The sequence below is a fragment of the Haliotis asinina genome, chromosome 1, assembly GCF_037392515.1.
Source record: "Haliotis asinina isolate JCU_RB_2024 chromosome 1, JCU_Hal_asi_v2, whole genome shotgun sequence".
Lineage (NCBI taxonomy): Eukaryota > Metazoa > Mollusca > Gastropoda > Lepetellida > Haliotidae > Haliotis > Haliotis asinina.
In genome coordinates this window covers 52,340,329-52,361,062 of record NC_090280.1, presented here as the reverse complement: position 1 = coordinate 52,361,062, position 20,734 = coordinate 52,340,329, and the positions used below count along the sequence as shown (strand labels likewise).

Sequence of the window (20,734 nt, the reverse complement as noted above, 5' to 3'; positions counted from 1 at the left end):
CACGTCCGTGAAACCAGATGAGATTATACATGAACAAACAAGCGACAGCATCATAATCCCTCGGCGATCGCGCAGTTTCCGTTAAAAACATAACACGTAAATTACTGATATTGCCATAAATCACACCACGGAATACATTGTCATGGCACTGGCTGTCGCGTCGCGTCGTCAATAGCATACCCAAGGCAGGCTGTGCATTATTGATAAACCACACTCCTCACTGTCTCAATAATTCAGCCCTATTTTCCTGAACACGATGCAAGAAGATAATATTTTTAAATATATAGATCGATGAGAATGCATCACTTTTGTCACTGTTTTCTCCCCCAAAGTTGTGGTAACCCAACATCGATAGTAACCCCAACTGTCCACAAGTTGCTATGCAACGGGTCCAGTTCTGCTCCACACATCATCAACGCTGCAGTACTTGCTGTGTGTACGGCGCTAACTTGAGTCCTCTCGAACGAACCTAAAGTTACAAACACAGAGGGTAGAGGGGTAGCCTAGTGGTTAATGTGTCCATTTGTCACACCAAAGAGCCGAGTTCGATTCCCCACGTGGGTACAATGTGCGAAGCCGATTTTTGTTGTCGTCTGCCGTGATATTGCTGAAATATTGCTAAAAAGTGGCATACTCACGCACTCACAAACACAAACACAACACACGTGCGCTGACGAGCAAAATAACAGGTGGTCTCATTTAGTTCGTCCTGCATGCCAATCAGTTAAAGTATTTTTGACAAAAAAATATTCAACTACCATTCGTGCATATCACGTCCGCAACTCTTGTTTGTCACGTCCAGAACGAATACGTTTCGTCGAAACTAAAAACCGGTTCTGTTTGTGTGCTATTAAATGAGTTTAATGTGAGAAGATGGACAGAGAAGCTTAACACACTTGGAAAACGCAAAATATGGCACTGAAAACTCAGAAACGGTCTGAATCGGGACTCAAACACAAATTATTGGGTGCCCAAGGGACACAACTCTGTGCATCGAAATTGCTTCGATTTATTAATCACATACTGGTATATGATTCACAGTCAGTTACGTAAAAGTCAAAATCAAAATATAAAGTCGGTGATAGTATGAGTCACTTTGGCGGTTTAAAGTATATTCAAATAATCCAGTCACTGTACAAATTGACAATATCCTGTACATTAATTTGGATGATTCATTTTGAAATATTACAACATTTAAAGGGTTCGAAACGCCACAACAGAATCCTTATGCCACGTTTTGAGGGAATATATATATATTGATTAACGATTTATTTTTTAATAATATCATTTTAGTTATTGAATGATGGATTTATTTTGAATATGATAACATAAACATATATGTGAACAGTCAATTTCAGTCAGTTTGTGAATTGACGACACTATTTTGACAAACTATGCTTGATAGTAAAGTACAACCCACACGCGAGGGTCGGTGAAATAGTTGTCAGTCTGACTAGTTTCTCGATATCCAATGTTTGGATTGTTACAGTTTTATTTTTAAGGAATCATATGCAAAGAAAAATCCACTTTTGCATATGTGGGTAATGTGGTTTAAGAGATATCAGTCATCAGAACACACTGGGGTATGATGCTGAAGCAAATGGTACACCTTTTACATTACGGTAATCCAAAAAGTCTGCAAAACAAGCTCTTTTAATAAACACGAAGGGGAGTCACTTTAACAAGGGATTGTAGTTTCAAATTGCTCTTTCATACATTTTAATATCTAAATTTGATTATAGCAGACTTCTGTCCATACACACAAACTGTTTCTTGCATATTTTAGGGGTACAAAGATAAAAGGTCAAATAAAATGGCGATCGTGAGGCTGGGACATAGCAAACTCAATTTGCTGGACTTTGGCAGATAATATGTAAAAAAATGAAACAATGACAACTGCATTTGGATCATTTTCTGTGTGAGACTGACTACTGTTTGGACACCCCTCGTATGAACAATGATTGAATCTCGGGGGTTGTGAAAAGTAAGCATGATGAGAAACATAATTTTCGTTATTCACTCTCTCGGTCTATCACAAGAAACATTAGAACAGACGTTTAAAATATAACTCAAAATATAGAAAACACCACACTGAAATGCAGACAAAGGATATAGACATATAGATAAGTATTTTTGGATCTCAACCTCCAGCGAGTGTGATATGAGGAGTTTAACTCGCAACGTTACTAAAGAAGTGGTAACAGATTAATACCCGATAACTGATGCTTGATAAATACTTTGTACACACACTCACATTCACATACTCACACACTCTCGATTTCTCTTCCCTCCCTCTCTCACTCTCCCTCTCTCTCTCCCTCCACCTCTCTCTCCCCCTCTCTCTCTCACACACACACATACATATATACACACACATACTCTCTCACGCACACATGTATATATACCTTATATGCACACACTCTCTCTCACACACACACACTCACTCTCAGAATCTCTCTCTCTCTCTCTCTCTCTCTCACACACACACACACACACACACACACAAGTGCGCGCGTTAGTACTACCACACTACCAAATGGGCGGTTGCCAACGGTCACCGTTTTTTGGTGTCACGTGACATTAATCAGAGGTCTTTTTGGCGTGAAAGCGAAACGTGATTAAGCTTGAGTCTCAAGTCAAAGAGTTTTGGCCGCTGTACAATCGTACCAGACTGTTTCCGTAATCATTCGAGAATTCCCACAAACTGACATTCGGCTTGTGCCGAGTTGACACGAACTGAGTAAAGGAGGACCAATGAGGATGGCTGACCCCGGTACGCTGATACGACAGCGCTGTATCTCTCCGCTATGTGCACCACCTCTTTCCAGATATTTCATGTGACGAACACTCCCGAACAAATCCGATCGTGATCGTGACGGAGTCAGCCGGTGGACGACTTTCAGACAAGGCCGAGTCTTATGGCGTATCCCTGTACCATTCTGGAAGCATAACCTGCAAGCTAAAGAGGTACATCATATCAATATGCAGACAAGGAACAATATTTCAAAAAGAGGATAATGCTGAATCCCTCTCTGTACTGAAAAACGGATTGAATATAATTTTCTAAATGGGTGCCCAGTGAAGGTCCGGGGTAGAATAGGCCTTCAGTAACCTATAATTGTCATAGAAGGAGAATATAGCTGGAACGAGTTAGAACGAGTGAATCGTGAAACTAAACTCACTCACTCACTCACTCTAAAGGGGTGATGTAATCACAAACATAGCATGACTCCTCAGCGTTTTTCGGGAATCCGTGGTGTGGGGTAGCTTAATAGTTAAAAGCGTCCGCTCGACCCGGGTTCGATACTCTACATGGGTACAGTGAGTGAAGCCTATTTCTGATTGCCAGGGTCGTGATATTGCTAGAAAATTAATAAAAAGGCATAAAACCAAACTTAGTCAGTTAGTGTGTGTGTCCAGGGTCCATATGAACATCTGTTGCTGTTATTTAGCCCTTTGTGTGTCGGTGAGTGAGTGAGTTTAGTTTTCGATTTATGACTGGTTATTTCCCTGCATCAACTGTTGTTGTTTTCGTTTTTTTCAAAAATATAATTTTATTTATTATTAGTAGTAATAGTGCTTGAATGTGTATGTGTGGGTGTGTGAAAGCGAGAGCGAGATCGTAATTGGGTGATTAGCTGCCACCTAAATAGAACACCTACAGTCCATATGAACACTTACCTTCTAAATAGAACACCAACCATCTATATGAACACTTACCTTCAAAATAGGACACCTACCGTGCATGTCGAACACATATTATGTAGAACACCTACCGTATAAGCAGAACACCTACCGTCTGTTGTACAACGCATGCCGTCTATATTAACATATGTCGTCTAAACAGAACACCCGTCGTCTATATAGAACCCATATCGTCTATTTAAAACACCTACCATCTAAAAAAAACAACTACCTTATATTTACAACAACTGCCATATTTATAGAACACTTGTCTCCTATGAGGAACACCTACCGTATATGTAGAACACCAACGCTCTATGTAGAACACCAACGCTCTAAAAAGATCTCCTACCGTCTACACGAAAACCCCACTGTCTATACAGAAATTCTACCGGCTATTCAGAACACTTACCCTCTACACAGAACACCTACCATCTACACAGAACACCTACAGTCTATACATAACACCTACAGTCTATACATAACACCTACCGTCTACAAAGACCATCTGCTATCTATCATGACACATACCGTCTAAGTAGAACATCTACAGTCTATACAGATCACCTGCCGTCTACATAGAAAATCTGTCCTCTGTGTCAAATCAAGGACTTTGACTTAAAAGGCCTTCTATATAGAAACCACGTAGTCAGCACGGTGGCTATCACACAACAGCCAGGGGAGATCACTCTACTGGCATGTCTTACAACTCCTTATGAATATAGTGAACATCTGTTGGCAGAAGTATATTTCACCACAATGCCGTCTGGAACACCTGCCGTCTACAAAGAACACCTACCGTCTACATAAAACACCTACCGTCTACATAAAACACCTGCCATCTACATAGCGCACCAACCGTCTATATTGAACACCTACCGTCTACATAGAACACCTACTGTCTGCATAGAACATCCACCGTCTACAAAAACACCTGCCGTCTACACAGAAAACCTACCGTCCACTGTTGGCATGTGTCGTCCTCTATATATCCCTGTATGTCCTTGTAGGTCTGGTGTGGGCGGGTCTCGTCATGGAGAGCTTCACACAGGTCACAAAATAAATTCTCCATTTGATACATCCTCACCAGGTGATATTCACGGTGCCAGTCAAAATAACGGTTATAAGCAGTGTCGTTCTTGTCCAGATACTTGAGGTACTCTGCCAGCTCCTGAATGGTGTTGAAGTCACTGATATCGATGAAGGAGTGCGGGGGAGCCACCTTACTGTAGTCCCCGCCCCCGGCAACAATCGGGATCTGTTCGTGATGAAGGGGACCCGTAAACTTCTCAGTGATGTAATCACGGCAGTAGGAACTTTCTAAAGCCATGTAAAACTTATAATGCTTTGTGTCAGCCATGCTATTTAATTCGTAATCCCCACATTTCCCATACGTATCTACTTGGATGTGTTTCTGTAATTCTCTCACAACCATCTGTCGCCTTGCTTGGTCGCCACAGTTACTGGCCACCCAGAAGACACCTGCTGTTTTTGTGGCAGCAATGTCCTTTACTTTGGTCAATTTTTTGGGCAGCTTCTCTATTTGGAAATACGGCAGCTGTATGTCACTGTCTGCCCTGTACATTAGCGTCCAATTGAACACGCCCCCGTACGACCGGAAGTCTTTAGCAATGTTAGGAGGTGGTTCGATGTTGTACAAACCCCACACTTGGTCTGTTGTACGATATTCTGGCATGGGATATCCTATGAAATAATTCAGTAAATCCATGGCATGAAACACAACAGCGTGACTGTGAGCTATGGTGGACTTATCACTACTCAACACGCAGTCCGACACAGGGCAGGACGCCATTCCCGTCTTCAGGTCAAACGCCCAAGACGGGTCTCCAAACAATGGCGTCCACAGCAGGATCTGCAATGTTCTGTTTAAGTTGGTTCTGGTATTGGGAAATTTCTGGACATAGGTCCCGTGTTTTAAGGTACGTTTCCTCAGAAACTTTGGTAACCACATCTCCTGTGTGGGCCTGAGTAGAGTGGGCAGGGATGAAAGCAAAACAATGTTGGTGATGACGATGACGATGAAACAGAAAATGAATGACCTCAGCTTCGATCGATGTATTCTGGCTGTCAATTGGTCCATGGCTGCAAAAACAGTACGTCATAAATATTTCGCTTCTTATGAAACAGAATATGTGAGTATGTATTTAGGCCACTTTTCTATATTTCAGCAATGACACGGGGGACACCAGAAATGGGGTTCACACATTGTAACCACGTGGGGAATTGAACCCGTGTCTTCGGTGTGACAGGCGAACGCTTTAACCACTAGGCTACTCCCACCACTGACTGACTGAGTGAGTACTTAATTACTTATCGTCGCAGCAGTACTAAACGGCGAAATGTCTGGATCAGAGATACGTGAATTACAATATGAGATACGTGCCTTATACCATCAGAGATACGTGCCTTACACGATCAGAGAGGCGTGTTTTATACGATTACAGGTACACGCCTTGTACCACGTTTATCTTTTAATGGAAATGCTTGAATGTACCCTACTCATTATCATACAGAGACGCGTTTCACATCACACCAGGTATCGGTCCAAAGCAGGTGTCCGAAAACGTAACTGAATCAGGTTACCTGACTGACGACTTCTCCCGTGCCATGATATTTATCACTGATTTCTCTGACCTGGACGCGATTATTTACAAGAGTTTGTCTCAGTACGCTCTCAAATATTCAGGAATCACGTCTTTGGTGATAAAGTACAAACAAACGTACCTCGACAGTATCCCGATCTACGGAGTCAAAGGTATCGGTATCCAAATCTTCTCCACATTCCTTCTCAAAGAAATGCTGGTGTAGTGATTGAGTGAGTGAGTTTAGTTTTACGCCGCACTCAGCAATATTCCAGCTATATGGCGGCGGTCTGTAAATAATCGAGTCTGGACCAGACAATCAACATGAGCATCGATCTGCGCAATTGGAAACCGATGACATGTGTCAACCAAGTCAGCGAGCTTGACCACCCGATCCCGTTAGTCGCCTCTTACGACAAGCATAGTCGCCCTTTATGGCAAGCATGGGTTGCTGAAGGCCTATTCTACCCCGGGACCTTCACGGGTCCTGGTGTAGTAAAAGACAGACTGGTTTGATATCACCAAGAGCAACACTTGGCAGGCTGGCGTCTTATATATATAGAAATACTAGCTGTGACCAGCCTGTGAGCCAGTGAAGAATAGCTTCTCTGTTGCATGCCTAATCTGATTATAATCAATTTAAAGACACGGTATTCTGATACAGTATTCCTGCTGTAGCATGCAGCAATACGGTGTATATAGTGAGTGTTGCTGAGTTTGACTAGGAAGTGTCCCCATAAATTGCTAAATAAATTATATCAATTTAAAAACGTAGTTAATAAATATTGCGAGGCATGCTGATCATGAATAGCATATGCCCAAACACCTTTTCATCTTTTAGACACTGTTACAGAAAAAATGTTGTTTAACTTCATTACAAATATGATTGCTGACGCGGATGGGAGCACGGCACAGACAGGTGCGGTGGGGAGGGTCTCAAAATCTATCATGAATGATCTGTGACTTTATCCTCGGTGGTATGACAGTCAGCGCTGATGGAAATAACAAGCAGCGAAACAGTGGCCTGTTGGACAGTCTAAGTAAACTTAGTCTCAGTGTTATTCGTTACAATTCACCATTGAGACTCAGTAGTGAAGTGTAACGAAAAGTACTGAGGCTAAGTTTACTTAGAGTGCCTGTTGGAGACCATCACGAGACCAGTGACCTAGTTCCGTTTGGTGAACATCTTGCCTCGTGATATTTACTGACTACCTTTAAAACTGATATATTTACCAATGCCGTGGGACCCGTGAAGGTCCCGGGATAGAAAAGGCCTTCTGCAACCCATGCTTACCATAAAAGGCGACTATGCTTGTCGTAAGAGGCGACTAACGGGATCGGGTGGTCAAGCTCGCTGACTTGGTTGACACACGTCATCGGTTCCCAATTGCGCAGATCGATGCTCATGTTGGGATGCTCAGGCTGGAATATTGCTGAGTGCGGCGTAAAACTAAACTCACTCACTCACTCACCAATTCACTGGGGCACTTTCCCGTCACACAGACTGTAGTTTAACGCCGCTTATAGCAATATTCCCGCAATATCCCGACGGTGGACACCAGAAATCGGCTTTACATTCTGTACCCATGTAGGGAATCTTCGGTGTGACGGGCGAACGTTTCAACCACTAGACTACCGCCACTGTCCCCACAGCGCTGTACATAATGCCTGTTTCAGGTCTGGTCGGCTATCACATGGACATTTCATCCATAGGTGGAGGGTCAAAAGTACGAAAAGAGATCACGTTCATCAAAAACGTTGGGGTCGGTTGGGTAGGCAAGTGGTTTAAGCGTTTATCCGTTACACCTAAACTCCGAGTTCGATTCCCCACACGGGTACAATGCGTGAAGTCATTTCTGGGAAAATATATGAACATCGTTGAGCATCGTTAGAGCAACTTCATCCGGGACGTCTTGGACTGCAGGCGAGTTCCGGGCCAAAACGGAATTCTGATTCAGAGTATCCGAAGGCAATTTACAACTAAAAAGCAAGAAGCAGTAATTCTGTGCATACATCAAATGGTCCGTGTATCAAATGGTTTTACACACTCCAAAGTATACAATTATTATACCTTGATAATTATGAGTACCTAAGCGACCAGCACATTGTCCTGCTCGACCGACGTTACAGGTTCCTTAACACGAGGTCACGTGAACTCGTCATGGTGCCTGAATGTTGGAGGGTTCTAAAATAGTATAACAATAGGAGTTAATAGGTGCCTCCTAATCCCTTTCCACCCTTGAATCAATAACACAAGTCTTTCAGTAAGGCCATGTTTGTATCCTGTTTTCCCTGACGACCACGGGAAAGGTCAACGTAAGGTCACCCTAGCTGCTAATTTCTAAATACAGATGTTGTCACGCTACGATTGACTAGCGGAACGGCGTCCAGAATAGATTGATGACTGAATGTTGTTTGATGTCGCTTTTAGCAGTATTCCAGGATTATCAAGGCGGGGAATACCAGATAGGCTCTTCGCACATTGCACCCATTCGAGACCAATCGAACTCGAACCACTAGGCTACCCTATCGACCGTAAAGTTGTAGCATGTTTTTGTCCTATTTGGTATCAAGCTGCCCACGTCTCAAGTGCGTTCAAATTGTATATAATTGTATTTTATGTAAGACAACTTTTAACACGTGGATAATATGTGTGTGTTGATATAGAATCTAAGAAGATTTAGATGTAGCAATTTCGGACATGTCACAGAGACAGGAGTTAATGTTTATCGTCACATCGAAAATATCGTACCCATATCGTGACGAGACATTTAATTCATATCAATATCAATACACTTAGAACGTAAAACCTGTCATCGAAGGACAGTAAAAATACGAGACTGTCGCGGCTCTTCATTTCAAACTGGTGCGCTGTCACAAAAATAAATAACTCGAGACAGCAGGACAAATAAAAATATAGATCATCAACAGCGGAAGGCTGATCACCATACTAGTCAGCATGGAAAAGACATTACCTTTGCTGCCTACATCCACACTAGCTGGATTTACATCATCTCGTCCGCTGCTGGAGATTGTAGTCAAATTGAGCCATAACTAATAATCACAATAAAATCTTTGCTTAAAATCCTGTCACGTTTTAAATTTCCTTTGAAAGTTTCGAGACTTGCGTACCCTCTCAGGAGGAAAGTAACCACAAAGAGAGTACCATGTACTGATGTACTGTAATATTTAAGATTTTCTTCTGACTGTAGGCATAATAAAAAGCAATAGAATATGAATCTGTAATATCACTGGTAGAAATATATCTAGTATCTACATGTGTTAGGAAACATATCGTTAATGACAGTGCAGAATTCACAAGACACTCACCAAACACTGTGCGTATAATACTGATATCACTGCATAGTAAATTTATGATGGTATGATATGATTTCACGTAATTCTTTTCAGCACAAGGCACATTTATGTCTTCAATATACCACGGAAATCATCAGTTATTTACTGATATCATCAGTTCACCCCACGATATTATCAATTATTCACTAACACCATTAATTCAGTGTTGTGGGGTAGCCAAGTGATTGAAACGTTAGCTTGTCACGCCAAAGTCCGGTTCGATTATCCCTGTTGGTATATTATGTGAAGCTCCCGTCGTGATATTCAAAACACCAGTGCAACAGTGAGCTAAATCGGAAAAAAACTGTTATCATATGTTTGTGGAACGCACTGCTATGTGGGACGTGGACTTCGTCACAGCTTCATGCCTAATTATATACTAGTAATATATATTGTAACAACGGTAGCGTTATAAAACCAACTGCAACTACAAAAAAATTAAATGTGCGTGAGTACCGTGTACCCTCTATACAGGTTAAGAACGCTCCTATTTATCATTGACTTAGTCGACGTGAGCAACTACTCACTTCATGAGGACGTGCAAAAACACACAGGTCACACTGATTTCCCAAAGATAACATATTTGACTCAACACACAGCAAGTATGCTTTACTATGTGGACGGTTAATTTATTTCAATAATTATTTTTTAGAAAAAACAACTGTTTTGATGCCGTTATTTTGAACTGGTCAAGAATTAATCTTGAGTGATATGATTTAATGTGTATTTCCACTTGTCTGCATCTCGTTCCGGACTAAAATAATTGACCTACATGCATATGTGCAGCAGTCGCTCAAACACAGCATGGTCAACAAGAGTGCACCATGATGCAGAGCTTGGCTGGAAGTCAAGACAAAAGGCATTATATCTAGGCAAACTACATCGTATTTTAAAACATAGTGGCTTTATCTCTACAATAAATGTGAAAACAGCTTGCGTAAATCTACCCGGTGGGGGGTAGCAGGAAAACTCAGTGATCAATAGCATGAGCATCAATCTATGCATTTAGGGTACAATGCCGTGTCAGCCAAGTCAGCGAGCCTGACCACCCGATCCCGTTAGTCGCCACTTACGACAACCATAATCGCCTTTTATGGTAAGCATGGTTGCAGAAGGCCTTTTCTATCCCGGGACCTTCACGGGTCCCACGGCATTGGTAAATATATCAGTTTTAAAGGTAGTCAATAAATATCACGAGGCAAGATGTTCACCAAACGGAACTAGGTCACTGGTCTCGTGATGGTCTCCAGCAGGCACTCTAAGTAAACTTAGCCTCAGTACTTTTCGTTACACTTCACTACTGAGTCTCAATGGTGAATTGTAACGAATAACACTGAGACTAAGTTTACTTAGACTGTCCAACAGGCCACTGTTTCGCTGCTTGTTATTTCCATCAGCGCTGACTGTCATACCACCGAGGATAAAGTCACAGATCATTCATAATAGATTTTGAGACCCTCCCCACCGCACCTGTCTGTGCCGTGCTCCCATCCGCGTCAGCAATCATATTTGTAATGAAGTTAAACAACATTTTTTCTGTAACAGTGTCTAAAAGATGAAAAGGTGTTTGGGCATATGCTATTCATGATCAGCATGCCTCGCAATATTTATTAACTACGTTTTTAAATTGATATAATTTATTTAGCAATTTATGGGGACACTTCCTAGTCAAACTCAGCAACACTCACTATATACAACGTATTGCAGAATGCTACAACAGGAATACTGTATCAGAATACCGTGTCTTTAAATTGATTATAATCAGATTAGGCATGCAACAGAGAAGCTATTCTTCACTGGCTCACAGGCTGGTCACAGCTAGTATTTCTATATATATAAGACGCCAGCCTGCCAAGTGTTGCTCTTGGTGATATCAAACCAGTCTGTCTTTTACTAAACCAGCATTTCTTTGAGAAGGAATGTGGAGAAGATTTGGATACCGACACCTTTGCCTCTGTAGATCGGGATACTGTCGAGGTACGTTTGTTTTGTAGTTTATCACAAATTACAAGCTTGGACTTGGAAGATCAATTCTACCTCTGATCCTCACGGGTAAAGAAGAATTTGAGAAACAGATAAACGCATTGACAGCAGACAGTCTGGCTGAAGCTAGGCTAAGTGTGCACAACCTGATGGCGATACCACGTATCATCCCCTGGTCAAGCCTACCTCCATCAAAGGCCAACAACATCCACGCTTACCTTCCTTAACAGTGGACACAATGCCAACATATATATGCCGCATGGTTCTACTGCTCTCTATATTCTAGTGTCTGTCGGATCAGCTGATACAGCATACGAGTACAGAATATACAACCCTGCGCGTTTAAATAAACACTTGGCGGAATGGTCGAGAGTGTAATATATTGAGAGAAACAAAAGAACGAACACTGCCATGAAGTGATGTTCCCATAGGTATTTCCCTATATATACTGAACAGTATAGTATATATACTGAACAGCATGAGAAACGTAAGTTTCGAAAAAGTATTATCTCACAAGAATATACGTTCATGTTTATATCTTCTATTTTAGAACTTGACAAACAACCAGGGCTGCGTTTCTTTTACTGTTCAATATATCACACTTACAAACAGCGCATGACTTTATGGCATTGTTTACACGTACAGAGAGACAAAAAGCGTGAATGAGTTTAGTTTTACGCCGCACTTAGCAATATTACAGCTATATGGCCACGGTCTGTACATAATCGAGTCTGGACCAGACAATCCAATGATCAACAGCATGAGCATCAATCTGCGCAATAGGAAACCGATGACATGTGTCAACCAAGTCTTACGACAAACATAGTCGCCTTTTATGGCAAGCATGGGTTGCTGAAGGACTATTCTACCCCTGACCTTCCCGGGTCAGAGACAAAAAGAAAGAGACCTTGTGCTATATATATACTGGTACTAATACCTTACACTGACAGTTAGTACTAAAATTAGTTATCTTAAATTTCTACCAACATCAATACGTACAGGGTTGTGTTTGGGTAATTAATGTTATTGCATGAGAGGTATGTAATCAAGTGATGCACCAACACAGTATGTATATATATATTCTTTTTGACATGATATGATATATGATATGATATGATATGATATGATATGATATGATATGATATGATATGATATGATATGATATTTATATAGCGCACATATCCCCGTACTAGTGCATGCCGAAGGCGCTGGTATTTTTCCCTCGATCACTGGATGTCAATCTCAACAGCACATCGCATTTCAATCTCAACTCCCTAGGGAGTATACAACTCTTGCTGACAATCGGCGCACCGAGTTTATTGAGACTCTCTCATCCTAACGAGGTACCCATTCACAACTGGGTAGAATGGGACATATAGTGACAGTACTTTGTCCAAGTTTACTGCACGTTGCTGTACCCGCAATTAGGTGTTTGCACGTATTCATGTGGCCACCATCTGGTCATCTACCAACGGATTCGTTGAGTCTGCACACAATGTTGACTCAAATGTTTTTACACCGGGTCAAAGGTGGGCTCGGTTCCGACACCTCAACCTCGCTGGATCACATAGCCAGCTGGCCCACTGCGCCCCCTCAATCTTAATGGTTTAAACATATTTATTTTCTGAAATCTCAGTTGATAAACAAGCATTTCAATAATATAATGTAATATAAACACACACACACACACACACACACACACACACACACACACACACACACACATCTTAATAACGCGGTTATTGTAGCATTGTGTTAACATACTGTTTACGCGTCCGCTTCAGAACTGTCAAAATTTCGTTACATAACTCTAATTTTCCATCAAATGTTTATTTCCTATAGAAGTACCTGAAATATAATCTAAACGGGCCCAGAACAGTGTTTCATTTCAGCTTCGAGCTGACTTGACAAATCATTCCACACTTCTCTCGATTGTTACCAGATTAGTCGTCTGGCACAGCTGGTGCACAAAATACAGTCTCGTAAACGTGTCACGGATAGTCCGCAAGTATAATGCATTGCTATGATTGGCAGCACATCGTTTTTTCACAAGTGCACGTGTGCACAAAGTGTGCAGAAAAATAGGCACAAAAAATAAATATATATTAATCACATTGTACCAAATACCTTAAGCACCATTCAGATGCACCAAATTTACACTTGTAAGTAAATATCCACTATTTGAATATACATACGTGTATAGTAGTAAATGTACTTTGAGTAAGGTGGAAGGTGTCAAGAGAGAAAAATATGTTCTCAGCAGAGGAAAAATTCGGCAATCACAACAATACCAGTTATACCAACAATACCAGAATAAAAGTTATTCGTAAATACACATAGACACAGCTACATTTCTACTCACGAAACATTTCTCATGTCAGTGTCATAGACTAAATCATTTCAATACGTTTCCTTAAAACTTCATTTATTCCGTATTTGTAAGGACCCTTACTTCTCAAACGCTATCAATACATGTCAAGTAACACCTCCCTATGTCGGCGAATCTTACGCATGTACATCTTCATGGGCCAGTGACCTTGCACAGTGTGGCGTAATGGCCCTGCTTACCACTGTGAATACCATTTCGACCGTCATTCAACCAAACAATAATATAACATGGCTGTTGCTGTCTTCATCTCTACCGTCGACTCTTATCTTCCCTGTCTCCTGTCTACCATCCTAAACAACCGCCCGAGAGCAACCACAACGACGCACGCTCTTGGACATCAGTATCAAACCTGACGGAGCAGGTAATTTTGAGAAATGCGCACGAAGGGCTGAACCTGTTGTGTTCAAAGTCTATATTGTCTTCTGCAGGCCATTTCCACAGCCTTATACCACACCGTGCACGCATTACCTTGTCCGCAACGCCTGAATAAAAGAACCCTGTCCGGGCTGGCTGACTTCCCATTTGAACCAGCTTTTCAGGCCAGCTTGGAAAGAAGCCATCCTAACGAAGCCGCTTATCACTGGCTCGTGGTAGTAGTTCTGGCTTAAATCTACCAACACTTTCCTTGCTTCCCCAATGTGTCTCCGAAAATTGCCGCAACTGTCTTTCACTGTTTCTCCTCTTCCCTCCATGTCGTGAAACGGTAATTTAGAACCAGCCACCGCATCATCATCGTTGAAACGTGAGAGGCCATATTTCCCTTCGTTTCCAGAGTCCAGTGATGTCGATACTTCTGTCTTCTTATTGCAGGAAACTTTACATCTTTCTCCTTCATCCCTCTGCTCATCATATGTATCGGGATGATGAAGAGGAATAGGGGCATGGACAACAGCTGTCATGGGATGAGGAGGATGACGACAATATGTCTGTGATAAATGCCCAGGCCTCTCCTCCCCATCGTCCTGCCAATAATGTTATGTCCGTGACCTCCGAAGTGCATAGGAATGGCGGGACACCTACTCGACGTCCCCGGACTCGGGTGGCAGGAGAGGCCGCCTCACGTTTTGAAATGTAAACATTTTACGTTATATTGTATTTCATGTTTCATAGAATGTTCCGTATGTTGTATTATTTTGTATTTTATGCTGTGTAAGATCTTACATATGTTGTACTTTATTTTATGTTGCGTATACTTGTATTAAAATGTTTGTTTTTAATATCGTACACATATAGTTAGTGTTCGAATTATTGGAGTATATGCGGAATAGGCAAAAGGATTGTCGTCAAGAGGGCATTATTTGACACGCGCACGCACGCACTCAGATATGACAACCATATCCCCTCTAGACTATTTGTGACGTCATACGCTTATTTCTGTGCGATGACCACCACGTCACACCATCCTGTGACGTCAATCGTTGGGTAGGTGTACAGCGGCGTCATGTCGGTCTGACGTCATACCTGTATGACGTCACTGGTGGCAGCATATTTTCGAGGTTGCGTCACGTTACATCATCTCGGAAACGTGCTGTCACCATACCACCAATATGATCAAAACATGGTAATACTTATCGCTATGGCATTCAGAATTGTATTTTTTCTTGACATACGTGTCCCTAGGATTTCTCCATTTTTTTCAGTCAATACCCGAGTAATACAATTGTTCAACAGTCAGTTGAAATAAAAAAGTTAGGAAGCTCCGCATTGCAAAAGGAAATAGTGATATAAATCACTCTATACATTAAGATTCATTTATTGTCAGTCCATGCAGTTACTCTGTCCATTATATTACATGCAAGCAGATATGTCCACCATTCAGCATTTGAATGTATTCACAAATTCATATTTTTCGTGCTGTTTCCCCCCTGAACCCCTCTGGATCCGCCACTGATTAATGAATATATTTCACAAAAGCATTCTATTTCAAACTGGCCATTTAATCATATACACAAAGCAGCATTTCCCCACTTCCTGTGTTTCAGTAAATACAGGATTTTCGACGGTCATTCCAGCCTGTACAACCCACAAAAACACGTGCATGTGCACTCACCTTCTTACATAATTTTGGACATACTTTGCCATGTATTGTAAAATTTCTGAGCGTCCTTATGTTCAGAATTTCGGGCATTATATAAATACATAAAGGCTTTCTTCGAACCAGTTCTGTAAGTTTTTCGTTGTCGAAATCTGAGTACTTGCTCGTGGCATGGTCACATAGAAAATTTCCCGCCTCTGATGAATGGAATATCCTTTGACTAGTTCCATTTACGTCTTGAAAAAAAAACAGTCAATGACGTCATAGTCTAGACTTTCCGCATGCGATTTTCATTCGGATGCCGTACCGATCGCTACCTGGTGCGATTCGATTTGCCGTATCCGAAGCCGCATAAGAAAACGCACCCGCAGCCGAACACATGGAATCGTGTAATAATTTTTATGCAGTTTCGATTTCTTGCCGTATTACGCGTAAGATTTCCGCATAAGTTTCCGTATCTATGGATTCCTAGTTTTACCCTCTGCGACGCTATCAGATTCAATGCCACTTTCTATTTCTGGCATTTCTATCAAAAGCAGGATCGCTTTCATCTTGGGTTTCAGGAGGAGCTTGTTTTTATTTTTGAGAAGGGATTGCTCCGTGGAAGGATTCATACCTCCAAGACAGTATAGCATTTTTGAAACAGAGGTGCCTCTTTAAAGTACTTGGTATATTCCACCGCGAAGATGAGAGTATAATGCAGTAGATCTTCCAACCTCAGTTTCAGTCTTCTCTCAACCCATTCTTGCGTTCGTCTTTGTCGCTTGTACTGTTTCCTCTGCAGTTTCATCTTGTTCTGAAACATGTCGTACACCTGCTTCTAGATGCGTTGTAAGCCTACATTTTGCCACTCCTCGGCTTCCATATCAGTGACCGTTGGCTTCCCACGATGGGGTTTGACGGCATGACCACTGCCTTTCTGGGAAGAGGGTGGGTCATCACAGTCACTGTCATTGTCATCACTCTCGAGTTTGGCGCGTTTTCTCTTGAGTTGAAGGCTATGGCCGGACACCAATGTTTGATATGTCGCTGAAGATCGTGCATGTTGTCTCTCAGCACCCCACAATCTGTGCAAGCCGTGGCCATAGTCAATGATGCCTCACTACTCGTATCGGCATAGAGCTGAATAATTCTTTACAATAGGTTCAAGTCACACGTACGCTCTACTGAGCGCGGGAGATTTGAAAGGACGGGAACACCTGAGTTGTCAAGCGCGCTCAAGTCAAACTGGTCTGACAATTACTGTCTGTTTCCAGTGAAACATTTTCCTTGTGAAACTTTTTTTTCATGATAAACTATGTTCTCTCTTTTAATTAAGGGTGACTATTGTAAACACTAAAATGTCTTGATTTTTGCTGTCTCTTTCCCAACAAATCTTGCTATCACACTGATACATGTACAGATCAGTTTTCCATTGAACATAGAAATGTTTCGAACTATGCTCTAAAATTATACGCTATGAAATACAACCCACACATCATGCTACTCGGAATATTACATCACGTTGCCAAGAAACGCTAGCACGACATTGCTTTGAGAAACATCAACTTTCAGGACAGAGCTGACTAATATTCAGCGCTTTTCTTCATAAAGGGTTAACAAAAGTCGTACGCTCTGCCGAACGTGGGCGATATGAAATCCGACTGCATTCAGCATTATAGCAGGCGTGATGTTGTTGGTATTGTTGTGATGATGTCCTATTTTCTCCTCCACTGCTCTCTTATCACTGGCGCTTAAGAGGTGTCAGTATTTATTACCTACGAGGCCGGACATATCGGGTTTCATGTTTTTATACGATGCCCTGGGGGAAAATATCACTTTGCCATGGTGACGTGACGTCATGAACAATGCTATGACGACGGGTAGCCAGCCCAAGTTTGAAAGTAGATTTGAGTTCCTTTTCCTCAATTTATTGACTTCGGTAATAAACAGAATATTATGTTCTTACCCATGACATACTAAGTATGTTTACGACACGAGTTCCTGAATGTTGGTATTTCCTCGCGAGAGCAAGGGACATACCAATATTTAGACACGAGTGTCGTAAACATATAGTATGACATGGGTACTCATACAATATCCTCTATTTATAGCTAAAATGGATAGAATTATCATGAAAACGACCGCACGTTATCAGAAATGAGCGGTCCACTGTAACTTGATAACGCCCGCAAAATGCTTGACGACGGGCCATTATCAAGCCCGTTGTTAGGTGACGTCATAAGTAGCTCAGCTGTTGAAGTTCAATTGAACTTGGGTTCATTATTGACCATATATCTGGCTCACATTCGTCACATGTACCTGTGTCATTATGCACTTTCCTGCTTGTGCCATCAATAACGATTGTGCCATAAATGACAACATACAGCAATGAAAATATGGACTTGAAGTCTAACGTTGTTGATCACTGAAAACAATGGCGGCTGGTAGTATGACCAAAGATCAAGGTCGAATGTCGTCACTTTCAATAGTGACGTCATCTCTGTTGTTCTATGACGTGACTATATTTGTAAAATGTGTGTCAGTGACCTCCGTCGTTTTGTTGTTGGCAGTAAATGCTTCTAAACCGATGCCGCTGTTTTTATTATTCTTTTATAAAAAATTCTATTCATTTTAGCTATAATAACGGTAACGCTATTTTCCCGAGGTCTTTCATTAACTGCCCGACAAAGGAGGGCAGTTGAAAAGACTGAGGGCTTCTGCAAATGATAATGCCCTGAAAAATAGCGTTACCCTTATATTATTACTTACGAGGGCGAACATATCGGGGTTCATATATTTTACACGATGACATAGGGCAAAGTGTCAGTTTGGGTAGCTTCCCTGTGCTTGAAAGTAGATTTGGGTTCATTTTCCCCAATTTGACGACTACGGCAATAAACAGAATATTATATTTGTGCCCAAAAATACGCCACTCGTGCTTCGACGCTGGTATATCCTTCCCACATTATGACTTTTAGGCACACGTTTCGTAAACATAGTATGGTGTGGACACTCATATAGTATCCCTTATGTATTGCTCTTGCTATCTCAAGATGGATCTCTCTGGCAGCAAGAGACAGTTTGTTTGGTGGAACGACAGAAATAAAACTAATGACGACAAAAACTGGCCTGATAATTTGCGAATGCTGTTCGCCAACCTCTGGATGTGAGCGAGTTTAGTTTTGCGGCGCACTCAGCAATATTCCAGCTATATGACGGCGGTCTGTAAATAATCCAGTCTGGACCAGACAATTCAGTGATCAACAGCATGAGCATCGATCTGCGCAACTGGGAAGCGATGACATGTGTCAACCAAGAGAACTTGACCACCCGATCCCGTTAGTTGCCTGTTACAACAAGTATAGTCGCCTTTTATGGCAAGCATGTGTTGAAGGCCTATTCTACCGCGGACCTTCACGGGTCACCTATGGATGTACGAATGAAAGTTGTAATCGCAATTTAACAGATGGTCTCAACATCAGAATATATGACTGTCGAAAATTTGTTCGGTGTTGGGAAGTGCCCCGTTAGTAAATGCATCCATGAACTGTCAGACCACATGTGATGTGACGCTTCCTGAATATGTAATTTTTCCCCTAAATGAAGATGACATGACACAATTTACTCAGAGTGCAAATTTTCACATATCGTAAATATACTTTATCAGGCTGCTCTGACCACATGCATATTTGCACCTAGTATATGTTTACATACATGAGTATATACGTTGACATTACACATTTACCTACATATGTAAAGTTTGCTCATGTGTGCACTTATACATAAGTGTGCAAACAGATGCGTATGAAAGGAACGTTTAAGACTGATATTTTCTACCAGACGAAAATATCGTATGTTGTATATAAGGTTAAGATCTTGTTTACTTAGGTTCAAAGCAAACGAAGGCGGATGGTCAAATGGTGATTATTGTTTAAGAATATGTCCACGTTGTGCATTAGACGTGGAAAACGAATATCATCTTCTACTTGTGTGTGAACATTGTAATGACTGAAGAGACACATATAAATACATTACACAGACACCTATGGCTACGTCTGCACATGTGGCCTAGTCAGTCGGACGTGTGTCGTGAGATAGATTCACAATCCTCTTAACCCAAACCGTGAAAACAAAGTTCGCCCTACATAATTGACGCTTGTATGAATTTAGCTAAATCATCAACTTTTTTAAAAACATATACATCAAGTATGGTAAGCTGTTACCTACCTGAGTACGAGCATCAGGTGGAGTAAAGCTTGATTAAGAACACGTTAGTTTAGCCTGTTTAATGGCTAAAAGTGTTTGACTGTGGTATGTTCACGTTGCTAGGTATGGCTATATGTGGCTCAAAGAAAGACCTGTTAAATGGGTATGTGTGTATTCACTCAGCATGACATAAAGACCTCTTATGTCAGTGTACAAAAAACTGTATATTGCTATTACAACGATCTTCTGTATACACTATCGGAGTGTGACGATTACCGTGGGGTTGATTACACCTCTAGAACTGGCTCACTTCCTGACTGTTTCACCGACACTCTTCTGGAATTCGCTGATAGTAATGGAAGTAAAGATAAGGACGCTGGACATACTTTTAGCATGTAGCTATTTCCTGCAGATTAAACTAGATGCGAAACGAAACGCCACCAAAATAAAAACGACTGTAAATTGTCAAAATTATTGTCAGTTTGTATGAAAATA

At 41.5% G+C, this 20,734-nt stretch overlaps 1 protein-coding gene across 2 annotated transcripts in view; it reads right to left on the bottom strand.

Annotated features, from left to right (window-relative positions):
• Positions 1-1,454: 1,454 nt before the first annotated feature.
• Positions 1,455-20,734, bottom strand: part of LOC137293698 (alpha-(1,3)-fucosyltransferase C-like) — a 36,110-nt gene continuing 16,830 nt past the window's right edge. Inside the window, exons 1-3 of one of the 2 annotated variants that reach the window (XM_067824412.1) lie at positions 20,261-20,332; positions 4,643-5,787; positions 1,455-2,959 (exon numbers count right to left, since the gene is read on the bottom strand). In XM_067824412.1, the coding sequence (XP_067680513.1) occupies positions 2,900-2,959; positions 4,643-5,785 (1,203 nt within the window). In that variant the 5' untranslated portion in view covers positions 5,786-5,787; positions 20,261-20,332 and the 3' untranslated portion in view covers positions 1,455-2,899. Of the gene's footprint in view, positions 2,960-4,642; positions 5,788-20,260; positions 20,333-20,734 lie in introns of those variants that run through there. The other variant, XM_067824404.1, reaches the window with a different exon arrangement.